The following is a 21,438-nucleotide window of genomic DNA, read 5'->3' on the forward strand; positions in this document are numbered from 1 at the left end:
TTGTGATTCCGATTGATAATGATTTGTTTTTTTTTCGACAGTTTTTATTAATTTTATCACTGTAACGCATCGCCGACATATGTTTCGTTGTTCTTCTCATTTTCGTTTTTTAAATTATTCGAAATTAATTAACGATTAGTAAAATCGCGAATCGATTTTTTCGTTTTTTTTTACAACGCGGAAGAAGAGAAAATTTGACGCCATATATTTCCGTTTGAAATTTTGTATTCGAACGACATCTTTGTAACGGAAAAATGAAACGCAATGAAATATCTCATGTAGCCGACATTGTTGCCAACCGTCAATGGCGTCTATGTAAATAACTCTAACCTCCATTCGTCATATTTTGCAGCTGACTTATGGTTATTATTTGAATTTAGGTTAAATACATATTTGTATTAAAATGAGTTTCGTTTCTAATTTGTTTAAATTCGTAGGGTAAAGTATAATGGATTGTTGTCGTCAGTTAATAATTTGACGGTTGTAGTTTTCCGTTAATTTTTTTTCTTTTTCTTTTTTTTTTGCGTTTCTATCAGAACGTCGTTCGTAACGAATAATCTGAGGCGATTTCACGCATTTCCAACGTCGATAGTGACTAGTTTGTCATCTGAACCCGTGGTTGATAATCCCCTGATGACACATAGCGTTAGAACAGTGATTAGAAATAATTTTCCAAAAGCGAGAGAGCACAAAAGAGTTGTAGTACACGGATGGAAAACAAAATTATCGTCGAAAAGTGGTAGGAGGATGATAATGAGACGAATACTAAAAGGAAAATTTGTTTTAACTCATTAGTCGGTCGTAACCTTATTTCTTTTAGTTATAATTATTATTATTAATGAATGATTTTTAAATTGGATCGAAAACATTTTCATGAGTGTAAGATTTGTGAAACCAGGTGTTTTTCATCAATTGAATCCATTGAGCACCAAGGTTTTTGTTAGTTGAAATGTACACTAAAGAACAATAAAATAAATGTAATTTTTGTTATAAATAGTCGGTTTTCAAAAAAAAATTTGTAAAAAAAAAAAATTAATTCGAATCGAATAAATTTTATAAAAAAATTTTTTTTTTACTCTTGTCGCTTTTCGAAATGTTTAAATAATTGGTTATAAATAAATTATTAAAATACAAAACATTTTATTTAGTTTTTTTTTTTTTTTTATGTATGTATTTTTGGAAATTTTTGGTGAGACACATAATGATGAATTTAATTTATGTAGTGAAATGTGATTATTATTATTAATTCTTAAATGTTGAAATGTGTGATCATATCATCTTGTTTCATAATCATTTTAATACAATGAAATAAACTTGGTTATTTATATTATCGGCATAAGTAGGATGATGTTAATTGAGTTTTCGAATTCACATTTTGGATTTGTATTTCGAAAGTGTTTGTTGGATTCTTTGTGATCTGTTATATAATACATTATTCCTTGTTGTAGAGAAAAAACAGAAAAAGGTTTTTTAATATTTTCACATTTTATTTATTGCAGGAATGAATATAATAATTCTTTGGTAATGGATTGTTATCAAACGATGATTATTAATTTTGGTGTCATGACTTGTATTATCATTAGTATTTGCTTTTTCAACACCAACACTTAGCGATATGATTTTTATTAATCTTTCAATTTTCTATTTTGTGGTGTTTTCCAGATGTTTGTGTATAAAAAAACTTTGATTGCTTTTCATAAAATCCATTTTGATGTTTGTCACTATGTAGTACTACTTTTAAATACGATTGATTTCTTTTGCATCATTTTTTTTGTAATTTTTATCACATTTGTCACAAAGTTCGAAAGAGTAATTGTAATTGTATTGTAAAAAACAAAAAAAAATGAGGCAGTTAAACAAAAAAAATATTTATTATTTTTGTAAACGTAATGTATTACTGTGTAATAAGTTAATTAATACAGAGAGAGATAGAGATAGAGATAGAGTGGGGGGGGGGGTAGAGAAGAATAAAGAAAAGAGGATAAAATAAAAATGGTCTTTTTTTTTTTTTTTTTTTTTTTTGCGTTCACGATTCGGATTTAAGGTATGCAATAATGTCGTCTCTTTCTTCTTTCTTTTTCAAACCCGCGAAAACCATTTTAGTACCGGGTATGTATTTTTTCGGATCCGTCAAATACTCGTCCAAAGTTCGTGCATCCCAAGTAACGTTTTTATTTTTATTCGCATCCGTGTACGCATAACCTTCTGCTTGACCCGTTTTCCTTCCGTAAAGTCCGTACAAATTAGGACCGACTTTATGTTTTCCACCCTTTTCCGCCGTGTGACATTGCGCACATTTCAATAGGAATATTTTTTTACCCTTTTCCGCGCTCATTTTTATTTATTTATTTATTATTATTATTATTTTTAAAAAAAAATTTTTTAACTTTACTTTTTTTTTTTTTTTTTTTTTTTTTTTTACATAAAAACAAAAACCCTAGTTTATGATGAATGTGTGTAAAAAGCACTTGCAATTTTTTAATTTTTCGAATTTTATTTTCTATGATTTTTTTTTTTTTTTTTTTTTTTACGTTATCCAACCGTTAAAAAATTAATAAAAAAAAAAAAAATAATAATCATAATAATAATTTGAATTTGAATTTTTCTAACGGTTTAAAATGGAAAACTAACTGGGTTGTTAAAACTTTTTCTTTTTTTTGTTTTTTTTTTGTTCTTTTGTAAATAATAATAATAATAATTATTATTATTATTATTACCGTGATGATTCGTTGATTAATAATTTGTTGAAAAAAAATAAAAAAGAAATTATTTATAAGTTTTTTGGTTAAATTTAAAAATGGCGGTTAAAATGGATGGGAAAAGAACGGTTTTTTTTAAAATTTATATGTAATTTATTGTTGTTGTGGTTGTTGTTGCTGTTGTTGTGGTTGTTGTGGTAATTGTTGTTGTTGTTGTTGTTGTTGTTGTTCAGGTATTATAAAATTTAATTAAAAGGTAATAAAAAATTTATTTATTATGATAAAACAAACAAAATCATCGTCGTAAAATTTTTTGCAAAAGGCTTCATCTCAATAAATTTTCTTCCTTTTTTTGGCGTTGTTAAATCTTTTCTGGAATTTTTTTTTTTTTTTACCTTTTTCTATCCGGAAAAGGAAATGGAGGGGAAGGGAGGGAAATAATCGATAATCGTTTGAAATTTTCATTTATCACAAAAATGGTCACTGATAAAAAAAAAGAAGTAGGTGAGGTAGAATTTATCGTTAAATTGACTCGTTTTCTATTAAATCCTGGAATTTCCCCTTTTTTTTTTGGGGGGGGGGGAAATCGGGAAAAATGAGAAGGAAATATATTTAGAAAAAGAAAAAAACATTATTATATTTCAATTTCAGATTAATAATAATAATAAAATAAAAAAATGTTAATTTTTATTATGTTTAAAACGCATGATTTAATTATTAATGACGAAACACGATAAGTTTTTTTTTTTTTTTTTTTTTTTTAACAATAATAAAATAAAATAAAAAAGTCGATATCATTATCAATCGATCGATCGATTGTTTGATTAATTGATCGATACAAGAAAAACCTCAAGTTTTTTTTTTTTTTGCGCGCGCGTGGTAAATTGAGCGAATAAAAAAAAATTTATTTTAATTTAAAAAATAAAAATAAAAAAATATTAAAATCTCGACAAATTTTTTCAGAGTTTATTAAACAAACGACAAACAAACGCGGCGGTTTTTTTTATTACAAAAAAAAAAAAAAATAATAATACAAACGTACAAACTTTCACGCGAACAAACGGACGGATGAAAAACTCAAATGTTATTTACTTTGCGCGTTATTTATTTATTTATTTATTTTTTTTTTGTTTTAGAAAAATCCGTGTACGAATCTCAGTTTTAATATATATATATATATTTAAACCTATTGTCTTATCATTTTCTTATCACGGACGAGTAGTAGTAAAAATAAATTCGGATGGTTTTTATTGGTTGTTTTATTCGGTTCGACGATTATTATTATTATCATTATTATCATTATTTCACGTCCTTTGACGAATTAACATTGATATTTTTTTATTTACGTTTTGTTGTTGTTTGTTTGTTTTTTTTTTTTTTCCTTGTTTTTCACGTTACAACTGTTACGAAGAAGAATAAAAAAAAATTATTATTATTATTATTATTATTATTATTATTATTATTATTATTATTATTACTATTACGATTTTTTGCGGGGGACTTTGTTTTCGTACACGAACGGTAGGTGCCACGTTTATTTTGCAAAAAAAATTTTCTTTTTTAATTTTATTTAATTAAATTTTTGTTTTTTTTTTTTGTTTATTCGACAGACGTTAAAAAAAAATTTTTTGTTTGTTTGTTTGTTTGTTACACGTCAGAAAAGTTTTCAGCCAAGACAAAGAACTTTTAAAAAAAAAAAAAGGAAAGAAGGAAATTAACCTTATCTGTACAATTAATTTTTATTGCTGATTGTAATAATAATAATAATAATTTCCCCGCCCCACCACTACCACCACTTATTGTAAAAAAAAATTTATTCTTTGCGCGTACTAGTGTAAATACCTGAAAAATTTAAATTTTTTCTTTTTTTTTTTTTTTTGTAAATTTACACGAAAAAAAATAGAAAAAGCAGAAAAGTCTGAATTTATTTTAGAATTTTTTGTTTGTCGAAATGTTGAGCATCACGCATGCGCACGTCACAATTCTTCAAGCTGATAACCTTTTAATTAAAGGAAAAAATGGTACGAATAACGCGTTCGTCGTCATTGAACTTGGAAAAGAAATCTATAGGACGTCGGTGAAGGAAAATTCAGGTAGATCCGTCGTTTGGAACGAAGAATGCGAATTGAAAATACCCAAAATTGGTAACAAGGCTTCCATAGTGTTGACGGCACAGCACAGGAATTCGTTTGGATTGGATCAGTTTTTGGGAATGGTTAAAATACCCTTGGATAGTTTCGACAAAACGGAAAAACGCGTCAAGTGGTTCAAACTCGATGGTAAACCGGGTAAGAACAAAGACGATGATAAAACGAGAGGGAAATTGGAAGTTCAAATTGGTTTTTTATCAAAGGGAGGAGGACAATCGATATCGTTGACGTCATTGCCGTCGAAAAAAAAAACCGTCATAGAAAAATTAACGGGTAGTCTGTACGGTTTGACGCACATAGATCAAAAGAAGAATAAAACGATGGGGGTGAGTAAAATAGCGAGGAGTTTGCAAAAAATGGCATTTAAAAAAAAACAGAAACCCGTCGTGGAAGAAGAAGAAGATGAAGCAGAAGATGAATTCGTGGATGGGATTAACGATTCGACTCTTTGCGGAAGTTGTCCACCGACGAGAAAAGCAAACACCCCGAATAATTTAGATCCGGGTGTTATCAGTGAAGACGAAGAAGAAGAAGATGAAGAAAATTCGCAAAAAAGTTTCGATGATGGTTGTTGGGTAAAAAATGGTAAAGTCGTGAGTTGTTCGCCTAAAACGACGCAAAAACTTTACAAGCAGAATCCACAAATATCTATAAGCTTTTGTGACGATGATAGTAATAATAGTAATAATAATAATAATAAAAATAGTAATAAAAAAAATAAAAGTAAAATGAATCAAAGTGCTTCCGTTTGCGACATAAGAACGGAAAGTTTAAAAAATACTTTATCGAGTCAAAAAAGGAAAAAATCACCCAAATTGGGAGAACTCAACGGCGGGGGATTAAGATTATCCGCGAGGAGATTATCCGCGTCGTGCGTGGATTTTCACGATTTTTCAACTCCGGTTTTGGAAAAAAAATTCACGTCACTTTATTTGGATGCGAATTTACAAGTCGACAACGGGTCGAATAAGAAAAAATCAAAATTGGTTAAAAAATTGAAACAATTTCGATCGTTCGATTACTACAGTAAAGAGAGTAAAGAAGTTAGGAGGACCGTCATAGGATGCGAAGCCGGAGACAAAATGGAGGAAATGACGTCATCGCCATCGCCATCGCCATCACCATCATCATCGTTTTATTCTAATAAAAGTGAATTTAAAAATAAAACCAAAGATGAATTAATTAAAATGATTTTAGATTTGCAGAAAAAAGTCAATTGCGTGACGATGAGAGTTAAAGAACTTGAAAATTATCTCGATGGAATATTATCGAAAGTCATGGAAACCGTACCTAAATTATTGGAAAAACAGTAAAATAAAATTCAAAGTTCAATTGTTAAAATTTAATTTAAAAAAATATTTTTGTACAATTTATATGATGAGAAGAAGAACAAATTTGTTTCTTTTTTTTTTTTTTTTCGTTTTAACTTTGTTAATTGCATGTACAAATGATAAATATATGATCCGATGGATCTTATATTTGTATGTGTGTAAATATTATTATTATTATTATGAAAACATAAAAATATAATTGTTTTAAAAATACAAATTTATAAATAAAAAAAAAAAAATTTCAATCTGATAAGTTATTTAAATTATTAATTTTATTATCTGTTCGTTGCCACCATTTGATAATTCGTTAGTTGAAAATGCAAAAGTTGGCAAGCTTGATTGTATCCGATAATGTCGTACCGAAATGTCAAACGTTTGAGTTTAAACAAACCGGCTGATTGTTAATATTATAATTTGATTTATTTATTATTAATTAATTAATATTTAAAAATGTTGCCGGAATCTTCGTTTTTAGGTGATATTTTTCACGAATTATACAGGTATTCAACGGAGAATTTAAAGTGAGTAATTACACTATTTGATCGACCGGTAGTTTATTAAAAAAACATTTTTATTGTTTTACACAGTACAGTGTGTCTGTGTGTGTGTGTTAAATAATTATAAATTAAAATTTTTAGAAATAGGAGCGATTGGGGTAAAAAGAGAAAAAGAAAATGGGAAAATTTTTACAAAAAAAAGAATAAAGATGGTAGCGAAACATCAATCGGACCGCCAGAAGTTAAACTTAATGGGAATCCATCAGAGTTTGCTGTATTTGCTCATGTCAGACAAGCCGTTTTGGAAGCTTGGAGTCATAAAGCGTCGCAAATATATTTGAATTCATCTTCTAGCATTCCAATTTTAGAAAGTGCTTACGAAGGAGAAAGTGATTCTGATGTCACGGAAATTTATCATCCGCAGTTACCTAGAGTACCAAAAGTAATTTTTTTTTTTTTTTGAAATTTTGCCTTATTTTAAAATAGAATTTTTCAATGCATAATCATTTTTTTTTTTTTTTTAAGATTGTCGGAGTTGGTTTAAGATGTGTTTTGGAAATAATCAAAGACAGTAGACAATCTCATCCGGTTTTATGCACTAGAGCTTTGGCAGCACTTTTAGATGTATTGCAAGGACAACAGCCTCAGGGTTTACAAAATGAACCCGCTGAAGTCATAGGTATGTATTGTTAATTATCAAAATTTAAAATCATTTTTAAAAAAGCATAGGAGAATGTTTCATTTTTGTTAATTTTAATTTAATTTTAGATCCCTTGTTCGATTTACTTTTGGATCTAGCCACCTGTTACACTCCAGATTCATCAACGTCAGATGATGGAAATCACCTTACCGCTATTGCTTGTTCCTGTTTGCTCAGTTTAGTAATTGTTAGAGGTTCCACGGGTAAACTATTATCAGCTGCTGCAGCTTTACTCATGTGCCCTAAACAATTAGCCAATCAAAACATTCATCTACCTCTTGTTATGACTGCACTTCAAAGAAGTATTTATGCAGTGTTATTGGGAAAAATTAGCAGGCCAGATTGGTTGACTCATGGAGTGCCGAAAGCATCAAAAATTGATTCTTTTCCAATCAAGAATACAGGTTGAAATTTAATTTTTTTTTTTTTTTGTTAATATTGTGATTGTTTTAAGTTATGTTTCGAATACAGACCTTACACCTTATAAATGACAAACAGGTTTAGGAGTTGTAAGATCGTTAGCTAGTGATGGACAGTATTTGTATCTATATTCATCGAGGGGCCTGTTTAAAATTGGTTCAGGTCATGGTGGAACAATCAAAGGCCACATTTATTATTGTGTTCCTGATTTTTTTCATGATGATAAAGGATGGTTGGGATTTGCTAATGTGAGTAGATGTACTAACATAATGATCGATAGGTAAACATATAACAGGGTAAAAATAGAAATTAAGTATGATGCACATGATTTTAGGGATGGCTGTGGTTAAAAGTAGCTGGGAAAAGAGGCTGTGAATTATTAAGAATTGATCGTAATCCATTTAAAGTGGTCAATACTGTAAGACTGGATACAAGAGACTGGAGCCCTAGTGTTTGGTTTTCAGATGCTGATCAAATAGGAGTTATAACTTCAACAAATGAGGTAGGGATTTACTTATACAATGTACTTTCTTTTCGAAAAAAAAAATTGGTTTTAGAAAATTATTTCAAATGGTTTTTTTTTCCAGGATGGATTTGTTGTGAAAACATTAAATCCTAATGTAAAGCCTGTGACAATCACTAGTGAACTTTCATTAAAATTAGCCAGAAAATGTATTGACGTGATGGGTAGTTCTAGTTTCGATGAAGATTCCGGAAACAAAACTTTAAATTTTGATTTCGACGACGAGATTTTATCAATAGTGTCTGGAAAAGAATTCGGTTTGATTAGGACTACAAGCGGAAAAGTTTGTATTGTTATCGTTTCTGTTAATTTCGAGTAACATATTAATTATACCTGAATTATGAACTTGGCAGGTTTTTTATTCCGGGAAAGCTAGTAGTATTGGAATGAAAAGCGGTGTTTCCAGCGGACGTTGGTCCGAACTCGTTATGCCAAAGGGAGCCAAAGCTCAACATATTTCAGTAGGCCACGAAGGTCTTCATGCTATTATTGTCGCAGAAGACGGAAGTGTATTTTTTTGTGGAACGGCCAGAAGGGGAGAAGATGGAGATTTGAGTATGATTACAGTTGTATGCTCTAATTAATTTACTAGAATTTTCGATTCATTAAACAATTTTTTAAATTGAAATTATTCAGATAAAGCCAGGAGGCAACCAAAAGCGGTGAAACCGAAAAAAATGGTTAAAGTTGAAGATGAGTACATTGTGCACGCGGCAACGAATAATGGAACAACAGCTCTAGTGACTCGCAACGGTCAACTTTTAATGTTTGGAAAAGACACCGTGCATTGCAATTCTTCTACAGGTTTAGTATTTTTTTTCTTAAATTAAAAATTTTAATGCATTTTTATGTATTACAATAAAATTTATTGTTTACTTTGCCTTCAGGAAAAGTTTTGGGTATAGAAAATTTGCATATAACTCAAGTAGCTCTCGGCAAAGCTCATGCTGTCGCGTTGACGTCAAAAGGTATAGTTTATACGTTTGGTATAAATAATAAAGGACAATGCGGAAGAGATTTCGTAACTCAGATTAAAGAAGGTAATTTAAAAAAAAAAAAGAAAAAAACAAATCAAAATTGAATAACACACGAATGGAAACGGAAAAAAATGAGTTTTAAAATTATTTCAGCCATTGCAATGGACACAGTCGTGCAAGAAGAAGAAAAAGAAGATGAAATCGATTGGGAAGATGCACAAAATATTATGTGTCTTCCTGGAAAACATCAATGGAGACATGATTTGTGTATGGTTTGCACCGTGTGCAAAGAGTGCACTGGATATAGTATTTCTTGCCTTAGTTCTATCAGACCACAACGAAATCCTGGGCAGTAAGTTTGAAAAAAAAAAAAAAAAATTATTTCTTTGCTCGTAAACCTAAAAAAAAACTTCATTATAAGAAGTTATGACTAAATAAAAACTAATAATTCTGGCTGGCTAACAATTTTTGCTTATTGTATGTTGTATCTTTTATAATAATTGGAAAATTAACAGGGAATGCGGGTGTGGTGAAGGTGATTCTGGGTGTTCCATATGTGGCTGTTGTAGAGTATGTGCAAAAGAATATGTTGACAATTCCGATCTTGCCGTCTTAGGGCCGTCGGGATTAGGAGATTCATCTGGGATGATGCGTTTAGATCTTATTTTCAGTGGCGATAGCCAGGGTTAGTTTTTCTCATGTTACGTGGAAACTCGATGAATCAAATAACTTTTTTTTTTTTTTTTTTTTTTTTTTTTAATTTTTAGTATTTCGACTAAAATTATTATTTATGCCGAAATATTTTTTCTCTTTTTTTTTTTGGGGTTTATCGTACAGTTTTGTAAAAAAAAATTAGTTTTTAATTATTGTTATTACTAAAACAGTAATTTTTTTAAATGCACTGTGATTTTTTTTTTATTTAAAATATTAAAAATTTATTAGGTACTAGGCACAACAACAGGCTTCAAGAACATTTACAAAAAAGATTGGAAGAAAGAAAGCAACGACAAGGCCGAAAAACTTCGTCCAAACATAATTGCAGTTTAAAAATAAAAAGTTCCGGGTCGCGGCCAAGTGTAAGTTCATCAAAATCAGGTTCATCGATACCCATATTCAAAACTCCGGCTCCCATAAAATTTTCAAATTTAATAAGTAAGTGAAAAATTTTTTAAAATGAAAATTATGTAGCACAAAAAAAAAAAAATTGTAAAATTACATGATGTGCGTTTAAATTTAGATGAGGAAGTAGCTGGTGGAAGTGATTTAGAAAGGGACACGAGTAGGGTCACATCTTTACCTCCGGCTCCTATCGCTTTACCTTACACTTGTCCGGTTACACAAATTGCATGTGGACTTCATCATAGCATTGTTCTGACTCAAAGTGGTGAAGTTTACACTTTCGGTAGCAATATATACGGTCAACTGGGTATCGGTGACGTATTACTCCGCGGAGGACCAGTAAGTGTAAGATTGCCTTGTCCCGCTCAATCAGTTGCCGCAGGAAGTAATCACACAATTATTTTAACAGTAAAAGGAGAAGTTTACACATTTGGAAGTCATCAGGTTCAATTAATATTTGATTACTGTTTATTCAAATTGAATGCATACATAAAAGTAATTTTATTAATTCCTTCTTTTTTTTATTCCAGAAAGGTCAATTGGGAAGAAAAAGCTTTAAGGGTCATAATGATCCATCTACTAGTACCACTTTCGGTCGAAAAAACAATTGTTATGCGAGACACGAAACTCCTTGGTACGCGATTCCCGGTCCCGTGCCTGGTATAGGTCCTAATTCTGGTCGTAGAGCAACTTGGATCGGAGCAGCAGGAGATCAAACGTTTATTAAAGTTGATGAAAGCTTAATAAATTCATTAAGTTTAGAACAGTCAACAATAACGGGAAACAAATCTTGTATACGTAAGTTTTAGAAGGTTTCGTATTGAAAACGTTTTTTTTTTTTTTCTTAATTTAATTTAATATTTTTTTTTTTTAGTGTTAGTTCCCAAATGTGAAAACAATACTTTTCAATCTCTTGCCATTAGCAGACGAGATGGTAATTGTGCAGTTTTTTCCGACGCCGGTCAGGCACATTTGATCGGTTCTCCAGTTTGCCTTGATCCTCTATACAACGTTCTATGGAGGTGAATTTTATATTCGAATGTTTGACACATGAAACCTTATTTTTTTTTAATGTTAAATAAAACCTTTCGTTACGACGATGCTTCAAATTTCAGCTATCAACAAAGCACGAACCTTATTTCTTGTTATAACATCATAGCTTCAGAAGCAAAAGGCTTAGAAGCATTATCTCATTCGATGTTCGATCCGGATTTGGTTCTTCCCATCACACCGGGTTGTTTAGTCAAGAGATCTCAAGCCGCACTTCACCTCCTTGGTGCTTTAGACACTTTGGCTCAAGCTCAACATTTTAAACTCGAAGTCGGATCGGAAATTTTAGAAAAACAAATGGGAACAACGAAAGCTTACACTCTGCAAGATTTTTCGGCTGTTAATAGATTCGAAAGTAAGTTTTAACTTTAAAAAAAAAAAAATGGCAAGAAAGTGAATTGTTTTTATTTCGAATTTGTTTTTTTTTTTAGGTCACGGTGGAGGCTGGGGTTATTCGGGTCATTCAGTTGAAGCGATTCGATTTATGGCCGATGCTGATATAATTTTAGGAGGTTTTGGATTATTTGGCGGTCGCGGTGAATACACGGCTAAAATTAAAGTAAAATATAATACTCGGCAATTTCGAGTATCGTGCTTTTAGCTTTCTAATTTAATTTTTTTTTTTTTTTTTTGTATACCAGCTCTTGGATATTGGTGTTGATGGAGGAGAACAAGAATCTGATGGTGAAGTTATCGCTGAAACCGATGACATTCCCTACGAATGCGGTCCCCGGCAAAAATACCCAATGTTATTCGAAGAACCCCTTCTCTTGCAAGGTAATAGATGGTACATTGCGTGGGCGAGAATTTCTGGACCGTCCAGCGATTGCGGATCTAACGGACAGGCCGTGATCGTAACGGAAGATCAGTAAGTTTCATCTATTTGTTAATATTGAAATATCCATTAGTACTTAATACTCATAAAAGAAATTTTTTTTTTGATGTGTTTAGAATTTCATTTTACTTTAAATCGTCGAAAAAGTCTAATAATGGAACGGACGTAAATGCGGGGCAAATCCCTCAATTACTTTATAAAGTTATTACACAAGAAACAAAAGCTCCTCCACGTCAAATTGATCTCTCAGAACCGGTTTTTGTTTTGAGCAAAGAATTTTCCTCGACGGTAACTAGTGTAAGTGAGAAAATTTAAGGTTCAAAAGTTTAGTGCATGACTTATGATTTTAAAAAAAAATTAATCTATACGTTTTTTTCTTTCGGTTAGGAATGTTTTAAATCTCTTTTGGCCTTACTACACTGGGGATGGAAAGCTTTAAAATCGGGATACCTTGATCTAAACGGGTCTATATCGACAATGTCAACCCATGCCGAACACGAAAGGTTAACAAGATTGGTTTACATAAATCGAGCCAGCTTAAGGTTAATTCATTTATTCACCATTGAAATTTATCCGGATCAAAGTATGTGAAATTCTTTTCGAAATTCGATTCGGTTCGGTTCCGCGAAAAAACAATTTCAAACTAAAATATTTTTAAAAATAGTTTTTAGTAAGAAAACAGTTAGCGAATCAGTAAGGCTCGCGGAAAGCATCGGAGACGTTAGAGCATTGCTGCAGAAGATACTTTCTGATAAACCCATAAATGGAGCACATAAAGAATTAACGGATGCCGTTTTAGAAGAATGTCACAAAACGTTGGTTTCGATATTTCACGCTTTGTATCCCACTCCTTTTTTAAAATGGACGTGTCTCTGCGATTTGTTGTCCAAAACCGATAAGGTAAGTTTATTTTTATTTTTTTTAAACGATTGATTGACAATTCTTTTCGCGAAAGAAAACTTTTTCTGACGGAATTTTATTTCAGACCGGATTTTACTACACTCAACACGACAAACTGTTGAGTGCAGTACTGGAGGCTTTGTGCTGCCCGACTGTTCGTTTACGTTCCGCATTGCCAATTTTAACGAATAGTTTAGATCCTTCCATGAGACAATTAAGTCCCAGCGATAATTCTGGTTTTACCGTATCCGGAACCGATCACCATTATCCACTTCTCGTCGAACAAATGTCTTATCGTACTCAGCTCGAGAAGAACGGTGAAACAATCGTGAATTGGAGTTGGAAAGAAGTTTTAGACAAACTTTTAGATCTCTGTATACTTCCACCAAAAAGAGATCTAATGCAAAAACATTCAAATTTATCAAAAGAATTAGTTAAAAATTGTTGCAATTTGCTGGCTCGTGTCGTGGCTGAGTTGGCTTCTCAATCTTGCGGCTCTGATGTGAGTTTTCGACATTGTAAAATTTATCGCGTGTATCGTTTTAAAAGAAAAAATTATTTATGTTATAAAATTAAAAACTTGCAGGAAGACATACAAGGATCATGTGGAAGAGTTTTGCATGCTACTCCATCGAGATTTATGAGAACTAATCAAACGAGAACTTGGAATACCGGCAACGGTTCACCCGATGCAATATGTTTCTCGGTTGACAAACCTGGAGTTGTTATTGCCGGTGCATGTGTTTATGGCGGAATGGGTGTTTTAGAATATGAACTGGAATTACTTGATGACGTAAATTTTTTTTTTTTTTTTTACATAGATTTATTAAGTACCTATCGTAAAAAAAAAAAGAAAAAAAATTATTTTGCTTTTCCAGCAAAGCAATTCGGCATGCGGAGATCCTTCTCCAGCTCAAAGATGGACAACTCTGGAAGTTATAAAGGGAACGTTCGGGCCGGATGATTGCGTGTCCGACATTGCCGAACTGAAATTCGCTAAGCCGGTTCCAATAAAAGAAAATGTAAAATATGCAATAAGGTTGAGAAATCAGGGTGGGAGAACGTCAAACGGTGACGGAGGATTAAACACTGTCAAGGGGCCCGATGGAATTACTTTTTCTTTTTCGACTTGTTCGTTAAGTTTTAACGGCACCACTCAAACGAGGGGCCAAATACCTCAAATTTTGTATTATAGGTAAGCGCAAGAAAAAATTATTACTTAAAAAAATATAATTTTAAATATGTATTATATGTTTTGTACGTATTATTGTGTTAAGCAATCCACAAGATGGAAGTTTTCAACACACTGCAAAAGCAATAGCAGAACAACAAGCTAGAAAAAGTACTTTGTCAATGACCACTGCCATTTTTAATAGATGTTCAACTTTACTTAGTATGGCTAGAGAAAAAGCAGAAGATTTAAATGTTATTAAAATATTAGGGAATGCGTGTGCAATAACTACCTTATTACCTTTGGTGTTGGCTCACGTCGGTCCTCTAGGAACGAGTAAGAGGTTTTTTTTAATGACGTCACAAAAAAATTTCAATTTTTTTTTTTTATTGTTTTCTTATTTCGATTTCTTTTATACATATATCAGGTGATCCGAGAAGCGCTGTACAAATTATCAATTTGGTACAAGATCTTCTTCCCCACGTGTCAGCTTTAAACCTCTTGGGAAATAATTCTGATGATTTACCAAAGTCAACGACGTCAAATCATTATGCTTGGGTGGAAAGCGATCATCCGTACAAACCCGCTTCCGTGTCAAACTACAGGTAATTTGTTGTCCAACAAACGGAAAATTTTAAAGTTTGTTTTTACAAGCGTTACGAAATGATAAAATGATAAAATTTTTTCAGGGTATTGTTTCCCGAAAGCGTTAAATGGATGGTCGTGGAATTTTCCCCGAGATGTGGAACGGCTCAAGTCGAAGATTTGTTAAAGTTGTACATACCCTCAGCAATTAAAGAAATATGGGACAGGCAATATGAGGACTTTGAAAACGATTCCATGACGCCTTTGACGTACTGGAAAGTTTTTCGAACGCTTCGTGGTGGAACCACGTGGCCTCAAGATGCTGTGGTTTTACCAGGTTTGTAAACCTGTCGTATCGAATGAAATCGTTGTCGAAAAATATAACTGATTTTTTTTTTCTTTTTTTCTCATCGCTAGGAAACGAAGTAATTTTTTCATTGGAAACAGCTTCGGATTATGTTAAAAATGAAAAAGCTTGCAATTACGGTTTCCGATGTTTGGTCGTCGGTTACGAATGGGATTCTTCGCACGGTAACGGTTTAAAGCAAATTGAATCGGAATTGTCATTCACGGCTGGAATGTGTGCGGCATCTCTTATTAAAAAGGATCTCCAGTTGCCGCTTTTAACCGGTAAATTTTTTAACCATTCAAGTGTCGATTCGAAACATAACAAAAAATTTATATTATATATATATATATATATATTTTTTTTTTCGAACGAAACAGTCGAAGAAGCAGAAGAGGATACAGATTTAGCCGAGGAGGCTGTTATGATGGTGGCAAACGAACATTCGTCGCTTTTGGTACGAGGATTGGCACTCGCACAAACACCAACAATATTTCAGGCTCTCGACGGAAGTCTTCCGTTTAGGTAAGTCTTTTTTAAAATTTTTATAAAAAGGGAAAAAAAAAAAAAAAAATTTTTTTTCTTTTCAACTCGTCAAATCAATTTTTTATTTTATTTAATTTTTACAAAAATTCAAAACAAAACAAATTGCAATATTAACTTTTCATAAAAAAAAACAAAAATTCACGACCCAATCAGTTAATAATTGCTGACCTACGTTATAAAAAAAACAAAACGAGATTGATGATGAGGACTTTTTGTTTTTTTTTTTTTTTTTTTTGGTAACTAAAACAATAACAGACGACGACGACGACGACGACTAACAAAAAAAATAAATCTACGCACCTGACTAGCATTCTACTCGCTTATTCTTATTAATGACAAACATTTAAAAATAAAAAGAAAGAAGAAGAAAAAGGAAAAGCCTTTAAACGGCTATTCTAAGGGATGTTTGTTGAGGGGCGGTGGGGCCGGTGGGAGGGGGGAGAAAACAAAAGGAAAAGAATAGGAAAAATTTAATAAAAAGAAAAGAAAAGAAAAGAAAATTTTTTTTCCCTTTGTTTTTTTTTTTGCATGGATTTTCGCACACGGATAATTAGTAACAAAAAAAAAAAAAATTAGTATTTAATTAGTTCGTCTAGAAGAAGGAGAAAAAAACGCGTTAATGAAAACGTTTTCGTAGCAGAAGCCATATTATTTCTCACGTTTGTTTTTTTTTTTTTTTTTACGTTGTAAAGTTTTTAAAAATCGAGTTTTAACCTTTTAGTTAAAACGATTCTAATTTTATTAACATCCTCTAGACGAGCTAGCTAATTTAATTATTGGAAAGAATTATCATTATTATTATTATTATTATTATCATTATCATTCGGTTTTTTTTTTTTTCTCGGCGGGATTTTTTATTTATTTATTATTATTATTGCTTAAGGTACGATTATAAATATTATTTGTTTAACTCACGGAAACAAACGGTGGGTGCCGTTGTTATTTTCGAATGAGTAATTAAAACAAACAACGGCAATCGTAATAATAATAATGATAATGATAATGATAATATTATTGTAAATTATTCCGTCTGGTTTTTTCACGGTTGATTTGAGAGACGTTCGGTGTTGGAAATATGGCAAATTTCAATTTGATTTTTCGAATTTTAAATGTGATTAATTCAAGTGATGCGATCGTTTTGACAAACCGCGTTCCTCCTCATACCATACCACCACCATCATCATCATCATCATCATCATCGTGATATACCCACGGAAATTATATGCAAACTCTTTTTCCCTTTCCCCCCTCCCCTCCCCCCCAGGGTTCATTTTGATATCTCCTCCGCGATTGACTCTTTTCGTGACTTTCTCTCTCTCTCTCTTTCTCTCTTGTTTGCTCTACGTTTGCTTTCTTTTTTTGTCTCTCTCTCTCTCTCTCTGTTACCCCCTTGTATCTCGTAACCGATTGTTATTTTAATTTTTCCTTTTTTTTTTTTTTTTTTTTTTTTGGAAATGAAAAAGGTTGGATCGTTTAAGGGGGAGGAAAAAAAAAATCGCATTCATTCGCATATAAAACAAGGTCGTTGTCGTTATTATTATTATTATTAGGGCCAATCAAAATTAAATGAAAGCATCACGTTCGTTCGGACGTTCGGATATTTTCATTTAACATGTTAATAATCAATATTATTATTAGATATGGAAATTATTTTTCGAAACCAATTTTGTTTTTTCATAATTGAATAGTCGGTCGGTAGGACGAAGGATAAGGAAAAACTCTCTCTCTCTCTCTCTCTCTCTCTTTGTCCTGTTTTGTTTGAACCTTTGTGATGTTTTCCGAACGGATTTTTTTTCTTATTTTACTTTTTATATTAAATTTATTTGAGTTCTGCGATACCTGACTGGTTTGTTGTCGTCGTTGTTTTTTTTTTATTGCTTTCGAATTTGCAAAACCCTAAAAAAAAAAAAAAAAAAAAGTTTTCGTCGTGTTTTTGGCACGAACGAAATTATTATTATTAATTATTATTATTATTATTATTATTAGTATTTTTCACGTAATGGTTGACCAGGTGCAAAATATCGTTTATTTATCGAGTATCGATTTGGCGTGCGTTTAAAAGTTTTTTTTTTTTTTTTTTGTTTCTTTTCGACTAAAAATTGTATCGGAATTATTTTTTAAAAAAAAAGTAGGGGGAAGGAGGGAGGAGGAGAGTTTTTGTGAGAAAATTTAATTTTTTCTCATTAGAGATTTGAGAGAAAATTTTTACCCATTGTTTAAGACTTTTTTTTTTTTATTTTTTATTTTTTATTTCTTTCGTCAAATGGAGAAAGCCTGTCGTATCGTCTGGTTTTTTTAAACAATCGACCTTTGTAGAGAGCACGAAGCCTAATAAAATAAAATAAAGAGTGAAAAAAAAAAAAGAAAAAAGCTTTATTGTTTTAAAAAGGAAAAAAAAAAAAACAACGACGACGACGACGACGACGACGACGACGACGACGATGACGATGACGATGACGTCCCTCGAATTCTATTTCGAAAAGAAAAAAAAATCCGTTGACGATAATTGCATGAGGTCGTTAATTTGAATAACTGACGGTTAAGGACGTAAAAAAAAATTTGAAGGAAATTTTTCAAGAGAAAAACGAACGAACGAACGAACGAACGCGCGGGTAAAACGCATGCGCACAAAACTTAAAATTTATCGTTTATTAATTATTGCAAATTGAGATTTGCCCTATAAGAGCTGCTAATACATTAAAGAAAGAAAGAAATAATGATAATGATAATAATAATAATAATGATGATGATGATGATGATGTGGCTTAGCAATAGTTTGTCGATTCGTTACGTGTTTTCCCCGTTTGAAAAATTTGAAATGATTTAATAATAATTGATTGTGATTAAAGACGACATGAGTTTACAAAAATTTATTCCGTCGTAGAAAAAAAAATATTTTTGTGGGGCGCCCCCCTTTGTTTTTTTTTCCGTTTCTATGTCGAGAGTTCGTACACGCGCACGCACAAACGTAATAAATACATACCCCCTCCCCCGACGAAAAAATTTTAATGAGTAAAAAGTATTTTCGTTTTTTTATTACAACGTAAGAGTAAAAGAAGAAAAGAAAAGGGAAGGGAAAAAAAGGGAAAAATCGCACTGGCGTTAGTCGCGGGGGTGCGGGGGGGGATGCTGTACGTTCGAGATTTAGCTTAAAGTTTATACCATTAATTTATTTGAGTACGAGATCTGTCACGCACAACTGTGTAAGAAACGCATTCTTCATCCAGTGGCTCTGCTTTTTCAACAATTATGTGAAATTCCGTTTCCTTATACGTTCTACCGTCGGGAACGATAATGGCTTTGGTAGGTTCCGATGATTTTCCTCCCTCTCCCCCACGTTTCTTCTTCCCTTTTTTCTTCGCCGTCACTTTCATTTGCCTGTGATCTTTGTTTTGAGCGGCGTTCGCGCGACTCGACGACGGTACGGGTTTCCATTTTTTTTTCCTTTTCAAACAGCACACGATGATTGCGATTGTGAGAACGAGAACGACGGCCGTCGTCGTTATTATTATGACGAAAAAATATATGCTCGAAGTTAATTTCGTGCAGTGATCCTTGTAAAACTCACGTCCGGACACGTACTCAACATTTCCGTCTCTCGAGTCGTCCAAATGACACCATATGGGCTCCAATTCGGAGTCGACGGATAAATCGATGGATTTTCTTCCGAACGTTACGATTTCCGTCCAGAGAACGAGAGCGTCGCACGTGCAGGGTTCGTCTATCATGAGCCGACCTATGTTCACGTCGAAAACGGTTCGGTTGACGTAGAGGGATTTACCCTCCAAGTTGGTCACGGTTTGATTTAAAAATTTAAATTTTTGTTTACCGTTTTGTAAAATCACATATTTATCCACGGACACACCACGGAACGCTTCGTTGTCTATCGTGTTCAAAACGTTGCTGTCCATCACAACTTCACCCTTCGTGATGACTTTGAAAGCTTCGTCGTGAAGTTTATTGATCATCGAATTGATGAGTAGAAATTTTTTCGGATTGTGGATTTTAAATCCCGACGTGCGAACGGTTTCTATGTACGTGGATTCGATTTTGAAGAGTATGTCGACGGCGACGTCGGCGACAAACCTACTCGGTATCTCGTCGAAATGACTGTTTACGAAAATAAAAGTGTTCACCGGGAATTTTTTAAATGTTTGAGCTTCGACGTTCGCGACGGTGGTTCCGTCGAATATGACGCGATCGGCTTCGTGTATGCTTGAAAATGCGAAAGCTCGCGTCACGCCGACGGAACAGTTTTCGATAATGACGGAATTGACGTTTCCCGAAAAGGCGAAACTCGGAATGTCCGGTATCGTGGAATTTTTAATGTGTATCTTTCTCGGGGGTCCATCCGACGTGAAAATCCTTCCCTCGATAATCACTTCCGCGATGTTTACGAGTTCGAGATTGTGAAGTCCTTTGACGTTTTGAAAAGCTCCCTTCGTCACCGTGACTTTTCCGCAGTTTTCAATGAGTATGGAAGTCGTGTCTGGTGATACCGAACAAGATCCTATCGATTTGAGTATGATTTCTTCGTCTGCAACCTAAAAACAGAGAGAGAGAGAGAAAGAGAGACAGAAAAGTTGTTAGAAAAAATGGTTACGAAACAATGCAAATAATGACTAAAACGTATTGGATTAGATAAGATAAGGAGGAGAGAACGTTTGAATTTTTTTTTTTTTTTGTATTATTTGGCTTCAAGGTGTCACACACTCGAACGCACGGTGTTGAATAATTTGAGAGCAACGTGGTGCGTTCGCCAAAAGTTACATTATTTATATATTATATTCAAACGACCATAACGAAAACAACACGGTAATTATTATTATTATTATCGACGACAATATTTATGCATTTTTTGTGGGGGGTGGGGGTGAAAGGAAGGTGGGGGGAGGGAAAAAAAAACGAAAAATTCAATAGCAAAAGTTGACCGCATTTAATTTTGCCTCGAACTCCGGTCAATCCGGCCGCAAATCACATGGTCGTATATCATACTTTTTCTCTCTCTCTTTCTCTTTTTCTTTCCCTCTCTCTCTCTCTCTATCTCTCTCTTACTTTCTCTTCCTCTTTTTCTTGAAATTTATATTTAATGGAGATAGAGTATCGGATTTTGCAAGGTAAAAAAAAAAAAAAGGCATTTTCGAAATAAAATTTTGTTGTTAATGATTTGCTCGGTTGTTCTTTTCATTCTAAAAAAGTTGATGATGAATGATGGACAAAAGAAGTAGTAGAAGCAGAAGAAAAAGAAGTTTTCGTAAGCTTAACATTAAAAAAAAAAGAAAGAAAGAAAGAAAGAAAGAAAATGAATTTAAAAGAAATTTCGAAGAACGAATTGTTAAAATTTTTAATAACTTAAAAATAGATTTTTTTTGTAATTTTGAGTTTTATCTGTTCGGTTAGGAAAAACGGTTGTTGTTGTTTAAAAGCAGACTACACGGGCAAAAGTCAGTGTGCTCCCACCACTACCATAAAAAAAAAAAAAATCGTAAATCTGGACGGACGAACGGACGAACGAACGAACGGACCGGACCGCTCGACCAACAGGAAAAGAAAAAGTCTTTTTTTTGAGGGGGGAGATGGGATGGGGAG

The 21,438-nt window shown here is 32.6% G+C and overlaps 3 protein-coding genes across 3 annotated transcripts; 1 reads left to right on the forward strand and 2 right to left on the reverse strand.

Moving 5' to 3' along the window:
* Positions 1 to 2,026: 2,026 nt before the first annotated feature.
* Positions 2,027 to 2,335, reverse strand: Phum_PHUM483620 (Cytochrome c, putative; the record flags this gene model as incomplete). Its single annotated transcript, XM_002430415.1, has 1 exon — positions 2,027 to 2,335. The coding sequence occupies one exon, from the start codon at positions 2,333 to 2,335 to the stop codon at positions 2,027 to 2,029; it is 309 nt and encodes a 102-aa protein (XP_002430460.1).
* Positions 2,336 to 4,650: 2,315 nt separating this feature from the next.
* Positions 4,651 to 15,832, forward strand: Phum_PHUM483630 (highwire, putative; the record flags this gene model as incomplete). Its single annotated transcript, XM_002430416.1, has 30 exons — positions 4,651 to 6,158; positions 6,825 to 7,119; positions 7,203 to 7,356; positions 7,446 to 7,781; positions 7,876 to 8,045; positions 8,132 to 8,299; positions 8,385 to 8,603; positions 8,674 to 8,875; positions 8,957 to 9,124; positions 9,208 to 9,360; positions 9,451 to 9,649; positions 9,813 to 9,982; positions 10,267 to 10,449; positions 10,535 to 10,860; positions 10,947 to 11,214; positions 11,297 to 11,438; positions 11,532 to 11,821; positions 11,898 to 12,025; positions 12,108 to 12,334; positions 12,418 to 12,598; positions 12,689 to 12,884; positions 12,966 to 13,201; positions 13,287 to 13,703; positions 13,788 to 13,994; positions 14,080 to 14,396; positions 14,479 to 14,708; positions 14,800 to 14,977; positions 15,062 to 15,294; positions 15,375 to 15,587; positions 15,684 to 15,832. The coding sequence occupies 30 exons, from the start codon at positions 4,651 to 4,653 to the stop codon at positions 15,830 to 15,832; spliced, it is 7,863 nt and encodes a 2,620-aa protein (XP_002430461.1).
* A 3,181-nt stretch (positions 15,833 to 19,013) lies between these two features.
* On the reverse strand, positions 19,014 to 20,842 carry Phum_PHUM483640 (uncharacterized protein; the record flags this gene model as incomplete). The annotated part of the gene is made up of 2 exons (XM_002430417.1): positions 19,014 to 20,393; positions 20,828 to 20,842. 2 exons carry the CDS (start codon positions 20,840 to 20,842, stop codon positions 19,014 to 19,016), a joined length of 1,395 nt encoding a protein of 464 aa, XP_002430462.1.
* Positions 20,843 to 21,438: the final 596 nt, after the last annotated feature.

Source organism: Pediculus humanus, genomic scaffold, assembly GCF_000006295.1.
Source record: "Pediculus humanus corporis 1103172108256 genomic scaffold, whole genome shotgun sequence".
Classification (NCBI taxonomy): Eukaryota; Metazoa; Arthropoda; class Insecta; order Psocodea; family Pediculidae; genus Pediculus; species Pediculus humanus.